Source organism: Hemibagrus wyckioides, linkage group LG09, assembly GCF_019097595.1.
Source record: "Hemibagrus wyckioides isolate EC202008001 linkage group LG09, SWU_Hwy_1.0, whole genome shotgun sequence".
Lineage (NCBI taxonomy): Eukaryota > Metazoa > Chordata > Actinopteri > Siluriformes > Bagridae > Hemibagrus > Hemibagrus wyckioides.
In genome coordinates this window covers 13,838,916-13,861,676 of record NC_080718.1, presented here as the reverse complement: position 1 = coordinate 13,861,676, position 22,761 = coordinate 13,838,916, and the positions used below count along the sequence as shown (strand labels likewise).

The following is a 22,761-nucleotide window of genomic DNA, read 5'->3' as shown; positions in this document are numbered from 1 at the left end:
CCATTTACACCAGACATAAATACAGGAACAAAATTCTTCAGTGGCTACAGAGTGTGAACTTCTCTCACAATGAACCTGATATTAGCTTTTTTCCCTTAAAAAAAAAGAAATTATATATATATATATATATATAAATATAAAAGAACTGTTACTTTCCAATAATTTTCTGAGTAGGGTAAAAGTAGAAGTACTCCTAAAATCTTTAGTACAAGTAAAAGCTGTTTTAAGTTGATTTGTAAGTTGTACCAAATTATATTAAATCTTTAACAGCACTGTCACACTGGATAACAGACACAACAACTGCAGTCCAAAATAAACAAGTACAAAATCCAACAGACAGATATGAAGAAGATAAAGCAGTTTTACTATCCACTATCCCCTGGTGTACAGGCACACTGGTCAGCCTCAGGGTCAGGAGTCAGGACGATGAGGGTGGAAGGAAAATAGTATAATTAATATCAGGAGGTTTATGAAGTTTTATTTCATTCAGAGTTAAATTAGACAGAATATGTTTGTAACAGGTCTTAGTGACGTGTGTTTTGAATAAGTGTGACACTCTCATAGGTTTAACCAGAACTGAGGAGACAAGAGGCAGATATCAGACATTTACATTCACGTTTCTGGCATTTAGCAGATGCCCTTATCCAGAGAGACTTACATTTTATCTTATTTTATATAACTGAGTAATTGAGGGTTGAGGGCCTAGTGGTGGATCTGGGATTGGAACTCACAACCTTCTGATTTTATTTAGCTTTCAGTGATTTCATCTCAGTACACACACACACACACACACACATACACACACATACACATACACATACACATACACACACACACATACACACACACACACACACATACACTCTCTCTCTCTCTCTCTCTCTGACAGCATTTCACACTGTAACATGGCTGTTGTTTTAGAAAAATACTGATATGTAATACAGCAATACTCTACTCTTTTTACTGTGTAATTATATGAGAAACAAATGAGAAATGTTTATGATGTTATAAAAAAAGACACTTGAGACACGTGTGAATTGAACCAAAAAATAATTTATTAACTATTTACAAGCAACGACAAACTGTACACTTATTATGGTCCGTGTACTTTTTGGTATTTGAAGTTTGTTTTTATAAACAGAAACAAAAAACACGAAAATGAAATTGTGAAGTGTTTTACCGCGGTCCCTAAAATACCGCTTCTGAGTGTCTGTATAACTAACTTCACCGAGGTAGAACACTGCACGCTGCCACAAATGACAGAAGAAGAGATACGGCCGGTTTTAGACAAAGAAAATGCAGCTGTTTGTCCGTTTCTATGATATAAAACTTTCTATATTTAAAGTATAAATGAGGAAAGAAAATCAAGTCTAATTTTAAAAAGGTGTCTGACGTTTTCATCACATAATTAAAAAACAATTTCATTTTCGTTTTTTTGTTTCTGTTTCATAAAAAGAAACTTCAAATACCATAAAGTACACGGACCTATTACAGATATTAATATTTTATACACTATTTTATAAGGCAACACTACATTTGTATAACTTAATATTAAAAAATAAATCTTAAAAATGTAATATTTACATATTTACAACAATGCATGATTCTACAATACAATTTCTATTTATTTATTAATATATATAAATATATAAATAAACAACATTAATATTATAAAAATCCTATACATTTAACACAAACTAAACGCAAATGCAAAATACAAAAGAAACAACAGATTCTCACCACCCCACATGTTTAAAAGGCTAAAATCTCTCTCTGAAAAAAAAAAAAGACTAATGCTGAAATCTAGAGGTGAAATACTTACCACAGATACTTACCACAGATACTTACCACAGATACTTACCACAGATACTTACCATACATCATGGATATGAGGTGATGAAGATGAGGTGATGACTGAGCTTCTGAACATACAGCTCTCCCATGTAAATAGAAACCCCACTCCTGATGGGCTCTGATGATCCTACTGATGAAACCCAGCTACCCATCCTGATCCACATGCTGCCGTCTACTCGGAGGGGCTTCTTGATCATCCTCTTGATCGGACGATCCTCCTGATGAAACCAAGCTACCCATCCTGATCCACATGCTGCCGTCTACTCGGAGGGGCTTCTTGATCATCCTCTTCGTCCCTCCTCCTCCTTATGCCCTGGCGTGGGTCAGGAACATACAGCTGACCAGCCACAATGTGGTGAGGGTTAATCTGGACATGAGGCTGGGGCAGAGGAACTGTGAAACTCTGTGGATTCCCTGAAGGTGATGGCCTCCTCAATGGGGATGGTTGCATTACTGGGGATAGACTCATCACAGAGGAGAGGTTTCTGCAAGGGGATGGTCTCCTCCATACAGGAGAGAGGCCTCTCATAGGTGGAGATGGGCTCCCCACAGGTGGTGGGATCCATACAGGAGAGAGGCCTCTCATAGGTGGGGATGGGCCCCTCACAGGTGGTGGGATCCATACAGGTGGTGGGTTCCATAGAGGAGAGAGGCCTCTCATAGGTGGGGATGGGCACCTCACAGGTGGTGGGATCCATACAGGTGGTGGGTTCCATAGAGGAGAGAGGCCTCTCATAGGTGGGGATGGGCCCCTCACAGGTGGTGGGATCCATACAGGTGGTGGGATCCATAGAGGAGAGAGGCTCCCCACAGGTGGTGGGATCCATGCAGGAGAGAGGCCTCTCATAGGTGGGGATGGGCCCCTCACAGGTGGTGGGATCCATACAGGAGAGAGGCCTCTCATAGGTGGGGATGGGATCCTCACAGGTGGTGGGGTCCATACAGAAGAGAGGCCTCTCATAGGTGGGGATGGGATCCTCACAGGTGGTGGTGTCCATACAGGAGAGAGGCCTCTCATAGGTGGGGATGGGATCCTCACAGGTGGTGGGGTCCACACAGGAGAGAGGCCTCTCATAGGTGGGGATGGGATCCTCACAGGTGGTGGGGTCCATACAGGAGAGAGCCCTCTCATAGGTGGGGATGGGCTCCTCACAGGTGGTGGGGTCCACACAGGAGAGAGGCCTCTCATAGGTGGGGATGGGCTCCTCACAGGTGGTGGGGTCCATACAGAAAAGGGACCTCTCATAGGTGGGGCTGGGCTCCCCACAGGTGGTGGGATCCATACAGGAGAGTGGCTTCTCATAGGCCAGTTGTCATCGTCCTCATCCTCCGGAAACACAAACGTCTCCCTCTGTGTCCCTGTGTCAAACAAGATGAACAGACAATGCGGCACATTTAAAAACATCTCATAAAAAGAAGCAGAAACCCTTTTTTAATAGCACTGTGTATGTTTTGTAAAGCAGGAAAACCTCCCTATCTAAACAAGACATATTTACACAAGCTATATTACTGTAATCTTCCTATAACAGTGCAGAAAAACTCAGTATTTATATTCTGCATTTATAGGAGTTACTTACGCTATCACGGCTTCACTGTTACTCACACTGGTCACTTATCTCAATGCTCAAAAGTATCTTCCCCAAAACAATGCAGATTAAACTACATTTCTATTACAGTGTTTCTTTATCAGTTCCTTACTCCAACGCTTCACATCCCCTTTGAGTCCATTTGTGTCTCCTCTCAAAAATTCGCCCTTTATCATAAATGACACTACTCCTAAATATTTTATTCATTACAGCTATAAACAAATCCTTGCTGAACAGAAGTGAAACAAACAGCTTGATATTTTTGCCTAAGCTGCACTCTACATTAGCTCCATTTATTTCTAGCGATTGGTTTTGTTCAGCTAGCTGCCTTTCCTCACAGCCCCTTCCTCTCTCCGCTTTAACAACTCGACAAACACGGACAATGAAAAATCGTTCAAATAATAAAATAGATCATGTTATTGTAAACATTTTAACTTGTTTTATTCACTCTTTAAAAAAAACCTATGAACACTGAAAAACAATTACTTAGCTACATGCTAACTAGCCGTCTAGCTAATCTTTGCTAATACTCTTCGGCTTGTCTTAGTAAACTTTAATAAGCGTTAAATAAATATTCCGACTTTTATAAAAAGCTGATTTTAACATATCTGAAAACATTAACACTGTTTATTTCCTCCCTGCTCGTTTCACCGGAGTCTGCCGCTTTGTCCGCTAGCTTAATGATCGTGTCCGTAAAGCGATTAGCCAAATATCGATTAGCCGAATAGATTTTCTCCAAATCATCTAACCAAATAAAACGATATTCCCGATTGCGTTTTTTTTTTGTAATACCTCGGTGTTTAAAAGCCTTTCTACTTAAGAGAAAAAGAGAAAAAGAGAAAAGTCAGTAACTGACCGTTCCAGGGGTCGTCCAGTCCGCTCCATCCGGGCTCGGGCTCCACATCCTGGTGCTGCTGAAGCGCGGTTCCTCCTCTGAAGTTCATCATCACTGCTGTAGAGTCGGTGTAGAAGTCAGGTCCAGTAGCGGAGTAAGAAGAAATCCCAAACAGGCGTGTAGAAAAATCACAAAGCAAAGGATAATCCAAGTCTTGCGATCTTCACAACCACGACACCTTAGAAACTCAGTTTAAACATAAACATTACGTCAAGGGTTCTGCGTCACTGCGCAGTGCGCATGCGCAGTGATTCCCCTCACTCTAAAAAAAACATGGCCGTCTATCTCTGAATATCTGAGCTTTATTTCTTATTCAATATTATTCTATATAAAATCCGCAAATACTTTTTCACAGCACTGTATGTATATATATATATATATATATATATATATATATATATATATATATATATATATATATATATATATATATATGTGTGTGTGTGTGTATACATATATATATATATATAAATGATTCAGATCATCAGTTTTATTATACCAAGATAATTATGCGAGTAAATACAAAATACTTAATCATTTATTAAGGGTAAAAATCTGTCCAAACCTGCCTGGCCCTATGTGAAAAAGTAATTGCCCCCAAAACCTAATTACCTGTTTGTGGCCCCTTCGGCAGGAACAACTGCAATCAAGCATAAGCAATAACTGGCAATGAGTCTTTCACATCACTCTGGAGGAAATTTGCTTCACTCTTCTTTGCAGAATTGTTTTAAATTGTTTTAATTCAGCCACATTGGAGGGTTTCTAGTATGAACAGTCTGTTTAAAGTGATGCCACAGAATCTCAATCAGATTTAAGTCTGGACTTTAACTAGGTAGCTAACTTCAAAACATTAATTTTTTTTTTGTAGCCATTCAGAGCTGGACTTGCTGGTGTGTTTCGGATCACTGTCATTTTTCTAGCAGCATTCACTAGTGGATTTGCTGGTTGCTTTTATGCAAAATGACTTACTACGAATGAAGAGAATGAAACAACTCAAAGCTACGCTGAACTCAGACCCAGCTGTCAGAGGGGAGGGAAGGAAAGGACCAATCAGACCCTTCTGTATGTCTACATGCAGATATAAGCAAAGGATGACATACTGCTCTCTGCGTCACTCTCTCATGCACACACTCTCTCTCACACTCTCACTCCTTATTCGGTGTCTTCTTGCCCTGGTTCAATACAGACAACCAACCCCACATTTAAAACACATGTTCGTATGTCTGTCACACAGCAGATGGACACTGGTTATGAACTAATCCATAGGTACAAACTCCAGTCCTGAAAGGCCAGCATCCAGTTTGGTGATTTTCCTGCTTTCACTCACATTTTAAACACAGAAATGCAACTGATGCATTAAAGGGTTCCATATTCATGGAATATGGCCAAATCCATATTATAATCTACGGATTAAGAATGGGATGTCATTAAAATTCATGTCCATGTAAAGGCAGACGTCCCAAAACTTTTGGCAATGTGGTGTATTTAACATGATCAGAACAAGACAGATGACCTTTAAAGTCTTTTAATGTTTCATCATAAAATTGACGTAATAAAGCCTCCAAAAGTCAGAATGCATAAACCCATGTGTATAAATCACACCAAAATATGAACAATAAGATCATAGAGGTCATCAGAGAGAAGTAGTTTGAAACAGAATTTCACCAGCTGATGGAGGGATCTGTAACCATTCAGGGTGAACTGGAGGCAGTGGTGAGACATGTTTTCCATCGAGAGAACCTCATCATCTTCAGACAGAATTTCACCTTCATCATCTTCCGTGGTATTACATCTTGACTGTCTATGAAAACATACAAAATGTAAGTTTCCAGTGCCAATGAAAACACAGCAAAAATAAAACAGTGTGACATTTGACTACTATTTTTTTATGCTGCATAAACCTATCATAACCATTCTACTACAGGAAATAAATCAACTCATTAGACTTGGTTGTGTACAAATGAGCTCAACAATCCAAACCCTCAATGAAAATTATTTTTCCTCTTCTGCATAAACCTTTTTTCTCCATTCCACTCCTCCTCACTGTCCTCACTGTCAGATATGATTTGCCTAACATTCCAATTCTTCTCTTGCTTTCCATCAAACAACTTGATGTCCATTTTTCTGGCACAATGTGTTATAAGAAGTAAAATTAAATAAAAAAAAAAAAGAAAAGAAATATTTTTATATTATGCATAAATACTTGTGATGACATCAAAACACATTGTCAGCAAAAACTTCCTTAAAAACTAGCCCTTATCATACAACATTGCCTTGAGGCAACAAAAAGAAAAACTTATTTTCTCAACATGCAAAGTACCAACAAAACATTAAACCATGACGACAATGCCTTCATGCATGCACATATATTTTTAATTTACCGTTAATTTCATTTCAAATTAGATTACCAAAGTAAATAATCTTCCCTTCATCTCACACCATGTGCTTCTGTGACCATGTGGCAGAAAAGGAAGTCCCACCTTCAAATGATGCTGGATAGTGACCAGGGGCGTATCTAGGATTTGAATACATCAGGGGCTGAGCCTGAAACATCAGGGGCTACTTAGGGAGAGGGGGTAAGCAAGAATAACACGTTTTGTAAAAGCATTTTTATGTAATATTGTTTAATAATGAACACAAATGAACACAAACAGTATGCAACTTTAGAAAATTTCATTCAATCATTTTTCTGACTCCTCCCATCATTTCAGAGTCTTGCTACTAAAAAAGGAGTTCATTAATTTCATTACCTTTTCTCTCTCACACAGGTGTGCCATGCAATATTATCTCTTTTACAGCTTGTGTGTGTAGCTGTGCCGTGGAGATCCTTTATTATTACTATTATTTTACAATAATCTATATCCTACGTGCACCTATTATTTCATCAGAATCAGAATCAGAAAAAGTTTTATTGGCAGGGAAGAAACTGTTAATGCCGTGAGAGGGGTCGGCTGCGATCTTGGCTGCGCGTCTCCGGGTCCTGGAGAGGTACAGCTCCTGGAGAGATGGGAGACTGCAGCCGATCACCTTCTCAGCAGAGTGGATGACACGCTGAAGCTTGGTCTTGTCCCTGGCTGTAGCTGCAGCAAACCAGACTGTGATGGAGGATGTGAGGATAGATTCGATGATGGCAGTGTAGACGTTCACCAGCATCTTCTCCAGGAGAAGATTCCTGATTTATGCTGCCACTACTGTATGAATTATTCTTTGTTTATTTTTTACAGCTCCTCTTCTCTTATTGTTCTCTCATCTCTCATCTGTATTGCTGCTTGTCTACTTCATGCTCTTGGTGACTTTTCTATACTATTTCTTTGAGGGTGGAATCATCAGAGACTTGAGTCAATCACCATACTAGTATTTATAGTGCTGAGAATTCCTTTTCTATTGACAGAACAGCCGAATGATGGAGTCTGTTCTGGCCCATTGTTCACCTAAACCATGTCTGTATTTTAACTTAAATACTGCATTAGTTGAATAATAGAAAGTCATGATGTTCAGACTGTAATATCTTAGTGCTTTAACAGTTTATATTTTATTTAGATCTATCTTAGGATTATTTAATTTAAGGCTTTTGTACGGCTCGAGCCCCGAATGAATAGCCCTAGTAACGCCCCTGGTGGCAGACCAGTCAGGGTGCCCATGCTGACCCCTGTGCACCGCCGAAAGTGCCAACAATGGGAACATGAGCATTAGTTCTGGACCACGGAGCAATGGAAGAAGGTAGCCTGGTCTGATGAATCATGTTTTCATTTGTATCACATGGATGGCTGGGTGCATGTGCGTCACTTACCAGGGGAACACGTGGCACCAGTATGCATTATTATAAGGCAAGCCAGCGGAGACAGCGTCATGCTTTGGGTAATGTTCTGCTATGAATCCTTGGGTCCTGCCATCCATGTGGATGTTACTTTGACATGTACCTCCTTCCTACGCATTGTTGTAGACCATGTACACCCTTTCATGGAAACTGTATTCCCTGATGGCTGTGGCCTCTTTCAGAAGGATAATGCACCATGCCACAAAGTAAAAATGGCTCAAGAATAGTTTGATGAGCACTATAATGAGGTGTTGACTTGGCCTCCAAATCCCCCAGATCTCAGTCCAGTTGAGCATCTGTAGGATGTGCTGGACAAACAAGTCAGATCCATGGACAAATCAAATGAATCAAGGAAACAATAAGATGTACATGGCTTCTCACAATGTATTAGTAAAGAAGCAAAGAAGCGCTAAATCCAGAGAAGAGAGCTGTACAATTAATTTTCCATATTTAAAGACAAAATCTGTACATGGCACCTGTATTAGGTATATCTATATCTGTTCATTCAATTTTTCTTTCCTGAAATAAAATGGCATGTGGTTCTGGTCACCGAGGTCAGCGATGAAAAGTAACATTTTTATTAGGCTCAGATTGAAAAACTGGGAGAGAAGCAACTTCACTCCAACCCCACAATCTTCTTCTGTCTTCTACAAGACACAATATTCCCTTCATGAGGAAACAATACCAAAATAAAAATCCTCAATGAAATATGACAAAATAAAAGACAATGAATATGTACAGCAGGTAAGATAAGTATTGAACATGTCACCATGATAGCCAGTGAAGTAACAGTTTAGCGGCTCCACGACAGAAGGCGAAAACATATCCAGAATAGGAAAAGGGATTTAGTTTTATCTTGGTAAAAGATAATTGTGTATGAATGTTCTGCCACAAAAAAAAACAAGCACTATGTAAAAGAGTAAATCTGGAGTGGCACCACAACACCAAACACCTGAAATTTAAAGACAACTACTCAGCAAAAAGCACAATCCCTGCTAAGAAATTTGACAAGCTCACTGAAAAAAATAATCCTTTGAATTTACTTGATTTTAATGTGTACATCGGTCCCACATTATCAAAATGTGGCTAAATTACACAATTTTTGCTTGTTAAACCAAAATATTTAATTCATGTTAGACTAGTGTAAAAGAATCATGTTGACTTAAGATAATTTTTATAATTTACTGTAATAGCAATTAATTGTGTAATTTTAATGTATTTTAATCATGTCCATGATACTCTAATTATCACTGACAAGTCTAACATAATTTCTTAGTGGCAACATTATTCAAATGTATAATGTAAATTAACAGTAATTTCATTATGTCTCTGACACATAGTAAACAATGTATAGGTTTCAGGTTTTAGTGTGTGCAAATAGAAAACAATCAATGGAAAATACTAAGGAGCGCTGACAAAAAAGGCGGAACCAGGGCTTTATACAAACAAGCTATATTGAGCATTAACTTTGCAAATCATACATTTCCGTCAGGCCAAGTATAACGTACTGTCACAGCCAAATGCAAGTGTGAAGTGTTACAAAGTGAATTCTGAAGAAAAATTATTTCACTGAAATAAACCAACCATGGCATCACAAGTGAATATGGCAAAAAAGGGGCACTGTTATAAAGGTTACATTAGAACTCAATGACTTCAAAAAAGAAAACATTGTAAACTGACAGGGAATTCACAAAAAAGTGCAAATCATATAGCAATGCCTTTAAGAACAGTTTAAGGGTTTATGAAATGTTTACCTCCATCAAGTTGTGTTATAGTTCAGACTCTGTAACTCTTTTATTGAACTAGTCTGTTTTTCAGAGTTTGTGCTTTGTTAGAAAGTTTACCTCCATCCAGTTCCATAAAAATCTTTTGGACAACCTCAAAGGTGTAGCGAAGTTTGGCAGGGTAGCTGAGATTTAGAGCATACATCAGTCTGAACAGAATAGCCACAGCTACAAGTACAATTCCAATGTCATTTGGTTCATCATTTGAAGCATATTCTTTGAGAACATAAATTCCAACAGTGGTGTCTTCAATGGCCTCCTTGATGGCATCTTCATCCATGCCCTGTACAAAACAGACAAGATTTCATGTAAAACTCAATGGAGTCCAAAAACCTGTCTCAGATTAAGCAGCACCAAATCAAAGTGACCTATTGTGAAATTTTATATCATACATGGCAACCAATAAACAATACTGATTTTGCAAGGTATAAAACATACATAAAGTATGTAACATACATAAAGTTCATTAGTCACGTAAATAAAACTACAGTCTGCAATCTAAATCTAAGTAAAATGGTCTATTACACTATCAAAACATTTGATGGAAACCCATCATCACTTCCAAATGATTTTTGTTAATGATGGTGTCCATAAATACAAGGAATAGCAATAAAACAAAATGTGTGTGCAACTGTTACTCATGCAGTTAAAACATTTTGCAAAGCAAGGTCAATTATGTGGATATTTCCATATACACAACTCAAGCTCAAGTATTTAAATGTCCAAAAGTCACAAAGTGCAGATGCATAAGAAATGCAACAGTACTTACCACTATGCCTTTGAATGTGTTTACTGTGCAAATAGCAAGATGGACCTGTGAAAGAAAAAATGTTATCAGTGAGGTGAGCTCAGTGATTTACCTCAATAAACTGAAGACCACTCGCAAATATAACAACAAAGATGCAACAGACATTGAAGTACATTCTGCACTGTGGCCATCATCAACCTCAATGGCACGCTGAAGTCTAGTCAGCTTCACTCAAACTCATGCTTCAGAGTCTGTTCACACAACCATAAGCATCAGCTTGAATCTAGCTGCATATCCGCACTCCAACAGGGAGGACGGTCAGTTTCCCATGTACTTACACATTAAGGAGGCCGACTGACGGCTGCTCTGCTTAGGCTGCGAGTATATTTAAGCACCCTTAACATTAGCAGCCTGTTTGTTAACCTAAGTCTAAACTTGCTAGCTAGCTAATTGTTAGCATCAGCTACATGTTAGTTAACTAGCATATCACACACACATCGGCAGATGTTGCAAATGTTAATTACAGAAAACAGAAAACAAGCGTGCATCTCATTTAGCAATGATGTTAATTTGCGCCAAAATGACTGCACATACTGAATAAATCATTTCATCCCTAGCACAATCCAGACCTACATCAACGGCTTCCCTCAGGTGTCTTCTTTACGTCATTTCAAATCCTCATCTCGGGACGTGTTATCGCTATAAAGTTAATAATTTTCCAGGAAGCGCGTGGGTACTTGATTGTTTCTTGTTATTTTGACAAAATCGAATCAAGTGAAAGCTAAGCAGTTGAATTTCAAGCAAATCTTACGTGATTTTTTCATGTTAATTTTGTAAACATTAAATTATATAGTACAAAACATACGTTGCACTTAAGTAAATGGAACAGCCAGCAAAATTCCTTTTTTTCAGTGCTGAAATCCAAGTTGAAGGCCCAGCAATCTGCTGTTGAAAATAAGGCTGCTACTGAAGCTCCATTTCAAAACAAAATAGAAAAAAAGTATTTTTGACAGTGGATTCACACACCACATTCGTGGGCGTAATTTATCATGTCATGCATGTAACAGAGCTGTTATGAAAACTAGCGTTGTGTCTGTAAACTGTCATAGTCGTACATTTTGGAGTTGGACTCTAACAAACACACAAAATCTTGTATCTGTAAACTGTTGTGGCCGTAGATGTTGGAATCCAACTCGGACAAAACATACATACAATAGTTGTAAATTACGCACGAGTAAATTATAATCACACACAAAATGTTCTGAATTACAAACGATTATTTTTGACAGTGATTTTATTCCATAGAACGACTGGTAATTTAGAAGAATATGAGATACAACTACCTCAAATTATGCATTTTGCTGCATCCCACAGAGCGTGAGGATTTACATCTGATGACATATTTAACAAAATAAAGTCGGTGAGATCATTCCTGATATGTTTTAAAACTTGTGCCTCTTGAAGGAGGAAAACATTGAAGTGTCACCCTTTAAAACGAGTTGATGAATGAGATGTAGATGTAGTGATTTTAACTGGACAGTGATCAGATACAAGCATAGGCAGAATAGCAGTAATCAAAGCAGATTTCAAAAAAGCAGCAGAGATCAATATGCGAAGAAGAAGAAAAAGTGTAGTCCCCGACATTTGGATTCTTAACGCATCAACTCTCCACAATATTCAAATCCTTCATGAAGGACTTGAATAATTAGAAGCCATAAGTTCATTAGAAGTAGGTGGAGAAGCACTGGATCTGTCAGACGAATCAACTGTTAATTCAAGGTCTGCATCCAAAATTATTGGAATATTACCCAAAGCTTTTAACATCTTCAAGGAAGGAGGGATCAAATGTGTTAGGAGCATAGACGGATACAAGACAGTACTAAAGTGTATTTAAGGTGATCACAGCATAGCAGAAAAGGCCATCAGAATCACTTTCCCATCCATCAACCTGCAGATTTAACTTCCTTTCACCTAGCAGTAGTACAGCCTTTGTTTTATTTAGGGCACAAGAATAAGCAAGTATTTTTTAATACTTATTTTGAAATCTTTGTATATCTTGTTGCTTTAAATGGGTTTCTTGAATAAATGCAAAATGTATCTTCTCTCTATGTAAAAAATCAAGGCACTTGACCCTCCTGACAGGATCATTAAGGGGGGGTGAAGGTTATAATAAACCCCAAAGATCAATATCAGTAAAAAAAAATCCCAAACAAAAGTGAAAAAAGTTATTCTAAGAGATTAATCCACATTAACCAACACATAGGTTATAATATATCAGGAGTTATTACATATTATGAACGTTGCAACTGTCCTGTAAAATGTCATCAATGAAACGCTGAGCCTCTTCGGGAGAAGAGAAGATGCGGGTTTCAGAGTTAAATGTTACCTTCAGGTTAGCAGGATAGAGGAGAAAATGCTGAATCCCTTTCTGCCTTAGAGAAGCAATGCAAGATGAGAACGCTTTGCGCCGCTGGGCAGTAGTGTTAGAATAATCGGCAAAGAAAAGAAGGTGAGACTGGCCATGTTGTATCTTGGTAACTGGCTGCCTGTATGCCTTCATATTGGCCTGGCAATCGTTGTACTTCAGAAGTTTAAAGATAAGGATCCTGGGCTTGTTTGAGGAAACCTCTTGACTGTTGAAAACACGACGAGCCTTTTCTATATCAATAACTCCTCATTCAGCCAAAGATGGAAACCAGATCGGGAGAAAATCAGTGGCATCACCCCCTTCTGCGTTTTCTGGAAGATTAGCAATGCGAAGATTGTTCAGAGACCGGTCTTCTAGCTCAGAAACGCGGGTTTGTAATTTAGAGGTCAGTGAGGTAGTTTCTCTAATCTGTAGCCTGTCCTCGCATTCAGCGGTTTGGATAATATCGGTGTGCTTGTGCAATAAAGTAAGGAATTGCTCACCATAGAAACTTCCACCTCAAGGTTACTAAGTTTCTATTGAAAAGAGTCCACATCTTCCCGTATTGCCTTTACATCCACAGAAAGTTCACATAGTGTTCCCCTCATGTCATATATTAGCGCTGCTAAGTCCAAACTTTCCGCAAGTGGTTCGCTAGCATCTGTCACAGGAGTTAGCAGAGTCGGTTCGTCAAATAGCTGTTTCTTGACTTTCTTCTTTGCAAGTTTGGAATGTGGAGATGGAGTAGAAGGAGACATAACATCCGCTGTTCTCTTCTCTGTCGACTCCATTACTAATGTGGATAAATATAATTGTAAAAAAAAATCCCAGTTGGTTGAGCTTTCAAACAAAAAGAAAGAAAGTGGTTTGGCAGGATCAGGATTAAGCTGCCATCTTAGCTGGAGTCCAAACAGAAGTCATTATATTCTAGCATTTTTATTAAGGATAAATGAAATTAATTATTTGTTATGAGCTAGTCTCGGTGTGTGTGTGTGTGTGTGTGTGTACATGTGAGAGGACGGACAGCTGGAGGATTCTTGCAGGTAATCTATAATCTATAATCATCTCTAATCTATAATCATCTCTACTGTACAGTTATAAAACTCTGTGCTGGGATTCGCGTTCATATCTCTCTGTATAGACACCTGATTTGTTCTTGTCTTACCCACTGACTTAGCACTTCCCCCTGTATGTGATGTTCAGGTGCTGTGGGTGTTGTCGGCGTACCAGGCAGATTGGAGTTTGGTGAATCTTAAGAGAAAATCGGCTCTGCACACGTCTGCAGCTGGAGGTCACACTGAGTGCTGCTAGTTTCTGGCACAGAGAGGTGTGTTAGAGAGCATCAGATCTTCTTTCTCTCTGTCTCTTTCTTTCTTTCCTGTGATTAATAAGATCATTTTCTTCACCTCCAGGATGCAGCCCGAAGCTGATAAACAAGGGTGGTTTGGTTCCCAAAATACACCACTACAAGGTGGCGATGTCGGAGTTGCAGAAGGCAGAGCAAGCGTTTACACAGTTCTCCAAACCCGGCGTGATTAATCCCAACCAGCTCTGGGCAGTCAGGCCTTCCAGCTCGCCGAGGAGAGCGACACTCCTGTGGAGAAAGTCTCAATGGAAAAGTTTGCGTATGTCCTGCAGGAACATCATGCTCCTGTGGACCAGGAACATCTGCAGAAGATCATTGTGGACCACAACAAGAAGCATGATGGCATGATAAACATCCCTTCTTCACAGGACAGGAGTATCTTGATGAAGAGTTTGTGTTGCCGTCCTATGGGATCAAGTGGAAGAAGAAGAAGATAGGTGGGAAAGGTGGAATGAGCAGGAAAGGGAGTAGGAAAAAAGTGAAGTTTATGGTTCCTCTGCCCATCTCCACCTTTCCTGCTGACATCATGGAGAAAAGACCAGCCCGTGGGCCGCAGAGGCTCACACGCCGCCTGCAGATGGCGCTCAACAGCAAGGCAGAGGTCAACAAGGTGTCCAAGGCGGGGAAGCCGGCTTTACTGCTCACCTTCAAGGATGCCAGAGAGTATGAGAACATCTGCATCGAGAGAGTGGAGCCAATCCTAACGAAACAGATCAGGTCTCACTTCCTACTGAACTACTGAAACTTTATCTGCACTGATCACAAAAGATTTATATTTAGGAAAACAGATCTTTCATTATTGTCATTTAAACTCACCAAGAATACCAAAAATACATGTTTTTGCATTTTCACATGTACTTGTATATTCTAGCATTTTTATTACGGATAAATGACAAATTATTTTTCATGAGCTAGTCTCTGTGTGTATGTGTATGTGTGTGTGTGTGTACAGGTGACAGGACTGATGGCTCTGAAAGCCTACTAACCCGCTCATCACCTGTATCTCGACAGGCTGCCTGAGAAGGAGTCTGTGAACCCCTCATTGGACAGCAACCTTGAGGACTGCTGGATGTGGCCAGTAAAGTTTGAGAAGGGCAGCACTCTTCCTTCCACTCTGCATTACATCCAGACTATGCAGGCCCAAATCGACTGAGTGGGGCCTATTGTCAAGGAACACCTGGAGGCAGCCTAGCGTGAACAACAACGGGTGTATATTCGCTCCGCTCAGCCTCAGGAGTTACAGCCTGGGGACCAAGTGATGCTCCTAGTCACCAACACGACTTGGAAATTCCTGGCTAAGTGACAGAGCCCATACACAGTCCTTGAGACGATAGGACCTGTAAACTGTTTATATTTCTTGTTGAGATTTGTTTCCCCTTTCTACATCAATAAAACATTCTGCTTTGAATTTGTGTAGTTTCATTCTTTTATTATACAATTACAATTTACAATTTCTGGTTCAGTTTAGAGGATTCTGCCATAATATTGGTTCAGTTCTGGCTGTTTTGTGGACCTTCTGGATAATTTGCAGCTGAGTTCTGGGGTAAAGGTGGTGGCATTTTTGCTCTTGTCTGGCTGACACGTGTGGATTCTGGCACTGTTGTGGGTCAGTTATGGCTGATTTCTGGTGACATTGTGGAGTTGTGGCTGAGTTTTGGTCTGTTTCTGGTATTGGTCTGGTTGACTTTTGGCAAACCGCATTTGGGCCAGCTTTGGGCCATAATTCCATGTGGTATCTGGGCCAAACTTAAAGCCGAAACTCAGCCAGACTCGGCCCAGATCCAATTTGCTATCTGGGAACGCACACAGCGATGGCGGTTTTGGATGAGACCCGGTTGGACTTCTACATTTTATAATAAAATTTTCACATGTCAAGGGCATCGCTTTCCCGTGACGTTCCTTTGTTGTTAAACTACCGGAACCGGTAATAAAGTTTTGTCCAGGCTTCTGATTGGCTAGGCATGTGACAACACTTAACAGGGCGTTTTGCATTTTCATGTGGACAAAGATATTTTTAACACGTAGGTCGTGTGGACAGAATTTAAAAAAAAAAGAAGAAAAATCTCTGTTTTTAAAAATACCCAGTTACATATGGACATAGCCTTTTAATCTAGCCCCGAATGTTTTATCCCGAATTTTGCCACCGGAGTGTAGAGGAATTAAGTAAATGTTGACTGTTTTATTAGAGCACTGTGGCCGTTTACTGTACACGAATTTGACTGACATCTCTCTCCGCACGCGCGCGCGCACACACACACACACACACGCTCGCGCCAAAATACCGCGAGAGTGTGCGCTGGAATATGCGCTAGAACAGCTCTCGCGATACTTTAATGTCATACACTTATCGGTCTGCGCAGCGCCGCTTTCACACCACGTGACTAAAATACCTTTCAGCCTTTGAGCAGGACAGCAATAAAAATGTCAGAAAACACAACAATGTTATCTCACTTTTGTGAGATACTGTATAATATATATATATATATATATATATATATATATATATATATATATATATATATATATATATATATATATAAATACTCTACCAGTCAAAAGTTTGGACACGTCTTCTAATTCCATGGTCTTTCCTGATGTTTATTTCTTTCTACATTGTAAAACAATGCTGAAGGTGGCCGAAATACACAATAATGTCCTTTGAACAGTTGATATTGAGATATGTCTGCTACTGATGCTCTGTAAAGCCTTCATAACGGCTCTAATCTGAGGTGCTGTTAATTGGTGATTTCTGAGGCTGGTAACTCTAAATTGCTCTAAAGCATTGTGGCTGACCCCACACACCCCTCACACACACTCTTCACCCTCCTGCCATCTGGAAAGAGGTACCGGAGCATTCGGGCCCTCACAACCAGACTGTGTAACAGTTTCTTTCCTCAAGCCATCAGGCTCCTCAACACCCGGGACTGAACTGTTCTACACTCTCACACACACACACACACACACACACACTCTCTCTCTCTCTCTCTCTCTGACAGCATTTCACACTGTAACATGGCTGTTGATTTAGAAAAATACTGATATGTAATACAACAATACTCTACTCTTTTTACTGTGTAATTATATGAGAAACAAATGAGAAATGTTTATGATGTTATAAAAAAAGACACTTGAGACACGTGTGAATTGAACCAAAAAATAATTTATTAACTATTTACAAGCAACGACAAACTGTACACTTATTATGGTCCGTGTACTTTTTGGCATTTGAAGTTTGTTTTTATAAACAGAAACAAAAAACACGAAAATGAAATTGTTTTTTAATTATGTGATGAAAACATCAGACACCTTTTTAAAATTGATTTTCTTTCCTCATTTATACTTTAAATAAAGAAAGTTCTATATCATAGAAACGGAAGAACAGCTGCATTTTCTTTGTCTAAAACCGGCCGTATCTCTTCTTCTGTCATTTGTGGCAGCGTGCAGTGTTTTACCGCGGTCCCTAAAATACCGCTTCTGAGTGTCTGTATAACTAACTTCACCGAGGTAGAACACTGCACGCTGCCACAAATGACAGAAGAAGAGATACGGCCGGTTTTAGACAAAGAAAATGCAGCTGTTTGTCCGTTTCTATGATATAAAACTTTCTTTATTTAAAGTATAAATGAGGAAAGAAAATCAAGTCTAATTTTAAAAAGGTGTCTGACGTTTTCATCACATAATTAAAAGACAATTTCATTTTCGTTTTTTTGTTTCTGTTTCATAAAAAGAAACTTCAAATACCATAAAGTACACGGACCTATTACAGATATTAATATTTTATACACTATTTTAATATTTTATAACGCAACACTACATTTGTATAACTTAATATTAAAATCTAAATCTTAAAAATGTAATATTTACATATTTACATATTTACAACAATGCATGATTCTACAACAATACAATTTCTATTTATTTATTAATATATATAATATATTATATTATATATAAATATATAAATAAACAACATTAATATTATAAAAATCCTATACATTTAACACAAACTAAACGCAAATGCAAAATACAAAAGAAACAACAGATTCTCACCACCCCACATGTTTAAAAGGCTGAAATCTCTCTCTGAAAAAAAAAAAGACTAATGCTGAAATCTAGAGGTGAAATACTTACCACAGATACTTACCACACATACTTACCACACATACTTACCACACATCATGGATATGAGGTGATGAAGATGAGGTGATGACTGAGCTTCTGAACATACAGCTCTCCCATGTAAATAGAAACCCAGGGAACGGGGAATCGGACGATCCTCCTGATGAAACCCAGCTACCCATCCTGATCCACATGCTGCCGTCTACTCGGAGGGGCTTCTTGATCATCCTCTTCGTCCCTCCTCCTCCTTATGCCCTGGCGTGGGTCAGGAACATACAGCTGACCAGCCACAATGTGGTGAGGGTTAATCTGGACATGAGGCTGGGGCAGAGGAACTGTGAAACTCTGTGGATTCCCTGAAGGTGATGGCCTCCTCAATGGGGATGGTTGCATTACTGGGGATAGACTCATCACAGAGGAGAGGTTTCTGCAAGGGGATGGTCTCCTCCATACAGGAGAGAGGCCTCTCATAGGTGGAGATGGGCTCCCCACAGGTGGTGGGATCCATACAGGAGAGAGGCCTCTCATAGGTGGGGATGGGCCCCTCACAGGTGGTGGGATCCATACAGGTGGTGGGTTCCATAGAGGAGAGAGGCCTCTCATAGGTGGGGATGGGCCCCTCACAGGTGGTGGGATCCATACAGGTGGTGGGTTCCATAGAGGAGAGAGGCCTCTCATAGGTGGGGATGGGCCCCTCACAGGTGGTGGGATCCATACAGGTGGTGGGATCCATAGAGGAGAGAGGCTCCCCACAGGTGGTGGGATCCATGCAGGAGAGAGGCCTCTCATAGGTGGGGATGGGATCCTCACAGGTGGTGGGGTCCATACAGGAGAGAGGCCTCTCATAGGTGGGGATGGGATCCTCACAGGTGGTGGTGTCCATACAGGAGAGAGGCCTCTCATAGGTGGGGATGGGATCCTCACAGGTGGTGGTGTCCATACAGGAGAGAGGCCTCTCATAGGTGGGGATGGGATCCTCACAGGTGGTGGGGTCCATACAGGAGAGAGGCCTCTCATAGGTGGGGATGGGATCCTCACAGGTGGTGGGGTCCACACAGCAGAGAGGCCTCTCATAGGTGGGGATGGGATCCTCACAGGTGGTGGGGTCCATACAGGAGAGAGCCCTCTCATAGGTGGGGATGGGATCCTCACAGGTGGTGGTGTCCATACAGGAGAGAGCCCTCTCATAGGTGGGGATGGGCTCCTCACAAGTGGTGGGGTCCACACAGGAGAGAGGCCTCTCATAGGTGGGGATGGGCTCCTCACAGGTGGTGGGGTCCACACAGGAGAGAGGCCTCTCATAGGTGGGGATGGGCTCCTCACAGGTGGTGGGGTCCATACAGAAAAGGGACCTCTCATAGGTGGGGCTGGGCTCCCCACAGGTGGTGGGATCCATACAGGAGAGTGGCTTCTCATAGGCCAGTTGTCATCGTCCTCATCCTCCGGAAACACAAACGTCTCCCTCTGTGTCCCTGTGTCAAACAAGATGAACAGACAATGCGGCACATTTAAAAACATCTCATAAAAAGAAGCAGAAACCCTTTTTTAATAGCACTGTGTATGTTTTGTAAAGCAGGAAAACCTCCCTATCTAAACAAGACATATTTACACAAGCTATATTACTGTAATCTTCCTATAACAGTGCAGAAAAACTCAGTATTTATATTCTGCATTTATAGGAGTTACTTACGCTATCACGGCTTCACTGTTACTCACACTGGTCACTTATCTCAATGCTCAAAAGTATCTTCCCCAAAACAATGCAGATTAAACTACATTTCTATTACAGTGTTTCTTTATCAGTTCCTTACTCCAACGCTTCACATCCCCTTGAGTCCATTTGTGTCTCCTCTCAAAAATTCGCCCTTTATCATAAATGACACTACTCCTAAATATTTTATTCATTACAGCTATAAACAAATCCTTGCTGAACAGAAGTGAAACAAACAGCTTGATATTTTTGCCTAAGCTGCACTCTACATTAGCTCCATTTATTTCTAGCGATTGGTTTTGTTCAGCTAGCTGCCTTTCCTCACAGCCCCTTCCTCTCTCCGCTTTAACAACTCGACAAACACGGACAATGAAAAATCGTTCAAATAATAAAATAGATCATGTTATTGTAAACATTTTAACTTGTTTTATTCACTCTTTAAAAAAAACCTATGAACACTGAAAAACAATTACTTAGCTACATGCTAACTAGCCGTCTAGCTAATCTTTGCTAATACTCTTCGGCTTGTCTTAGTAAACTTTAATAAGCGTTAAATAAATATTCCGACTTTTATAAAAGGCTGATTTTAACATATCTGAAAACATTAACACTGTTTATTTCCTCCCTGCTCGTTTCACCGGAGTCTGCCGCTTTGTCCGCTAGCTTAATGATCGTGTCCGTAAAGCGATTAGCCAAATATCGATTAGCCGAACAGATTTTCTCCAAATCATCTAACCAAATAAAACGATATTCCCGATTGCGTTTTTTTTGTAATACCGCGGTGTTTAAAGGACTTTCTACTTAAGAGAAAAAGAGAAAAGTCAGTAACTGACCGTTCCAGGGGTCGTCCAGTCCGCTCCATCCGGGCTCGGGCTCCACATCCTGGTGCTGCTGAAGCGCGGTTCCTCCTCTGAAGTTCATCATCACTGCTGTAGAGTCGGTGTAGAAGTCAGGTCCAGTAGCGGAGTAAGAAGAAATCCCAAACAGGCGTGTAGAAAAATCACAAAGCAAAGGATAATCCAAGTCTTGCGATCTTCACAACCACGACACTTTAGAAACTCAGTTTAAACATAAACATTACGTCAAGGGTTCTGCGTCACTGCGCAGTGCGCATGCGCAGTGATTCCCCTCACTCTAAAAAAAACATGGCCGTCTATCTCTGAATATCTGAGCTTTATTTCTTATTCAATATTATTCTATATAAAATCCGCAAATAATTTTTCACAGCACTGTATGTATATATATATATATATATATATATATATATGCGTGTGTGTGTATACATATATATATATATATAAATGATTCAGATCATCAGTTTTATTATACCAAGATAATTATGCGAGTAAATACAAAATACTTAATCATTTATTAAGGGTAAAAAACTGTCCAAACCTGCCTGGCCCTATGTGAAAAAGTAATTGCCCCCAAAACCTAATAACCTGTTTGTGGCCCCTTCGGCAGGAACAACTGCAATCAAGCATAAGCAATAACTGGCAATGAGTCTTTCACATCACTCTGGAGGAAATTTGCTTCACTCTTCTTTGCAGAATTGTTTTAAATTGTTTTAATTCAGCCACATTGGAGGGTTTCTAGTATGAACAGTCTGTTTAAAGTGACGCCACAGAATCTCAATCAGATTTAAGTCTGGACTTTAACTAGGTAGCTAACTTCAAAACATTATCTTTTTTTTTGTAGCCATTCAGAGCTGGACTTGCTGGTGTGTTTCGGATCACTGTCAGTTTTCTAGCAGCATTCACTAGTGGATTTGCTGGTTGCTTTTATGCAAAATGACTTACTACAAATGAAGAGAATGAAACAACTCAAAGCTACGCTGAACTCAGACCCAGCTGTCAGAGGGGAGGGAAGGAAAGGACCAATCAGACCCTTCTGTATGTCTACATGCAGATATAAGCAAAGGATGACATACTGCTCTCTGCGTCACTCTCTCATGCACACACACTCTCTCACACTCTCACTCCTTATTCGGTGTCTTCTTGCCCTGGTTCAATACAGACAACCAACCCCACATTTAAAACACATGTTCGTATGTCTGTCACACAGCAGATGGACACTGGTTATGAACTAATCCATAGGTACAAACTCCAGTCCTGAAAGGCCAGCATCCAGTTTGGTGATTTTCCTGCTTTCACTCACATTTTAAACACAGAAATGCAACTGATGCATTAAAGGGTTCCATATTCATGGAACATAGGCCAAATCCATATTATAATCTACGGATTAAGAATGGGATGTCATTAAAATTCATGTCCATGTAAAGGCAGACGTCCCAAAACTTTTGGCAATGTGGTGTATTTAACATGATCAGAACAAGACAGATGACCTTTAAAGTCTTTTAATGTTTCATCATAAAATTGACGTAATAAAGCCTCCAAAAGTCATAATGCATAAACCCATGTGTATAAATCACACCAAAATATGAACAATAAGATCATAGAGGTCATCAGAGAGAA

General features: G+C 39.9%; 2 protein-coding genes across 2 annotated transcripts; both read right to left on the bottom strand.

Annotated features, from left to right (window-relative positions):
- Positions 1-1,705: 1,705 nt before the first annotated feature.
- On the bottom strand, positions 1,706-4,533 carry LOC131359764 (cell surface glycoprotein 1-like). The gene is made up of 2 exons (XM_058399848.1): positions 4,297-4,533; positions 1,706-3,213 (listed from the first exon to the last, which is right to left on the bottom strand). The coding sequence occupies exon 2, from the start codon at positions 3,135-3,137 to the stop codon at positions 2,217-2,219; it is 921 nt and encodes a 306-aa protein (XP_058255831.1). The 5' UTR covers positions 3,138-3,213; positions 4,297-4,533; the 3' UTR covers positions 1,706-2,216.
- A 13,917-nt stretch (positions 4,534-18,450) lies between these two features.
- On the bottom strand, positions 18,451-21,315 carry LOC131359777 (cell surface glycoprotein 1-like). The gene is made up of 2 exons (XM_058399876.1): positions 21,121-21,315; positions 18,451-20,048 (listed from the first exon to the last, which is right to left on the bottom strand). Exon 2 carries the CDS (start codon positions 19,970-19,972, stop codon positions 18,881-18,883), a length of 1,092 nt encoding a protein of 363 aa, XP_058255859.1. The 5' UTR covers positions 19,973-20,048; positions 21,121-21,315; the 3' UTR covers positions 18,451-18,880.
- Positions 21,316-22,761: the final 1,446 nt, after the last annotated feature.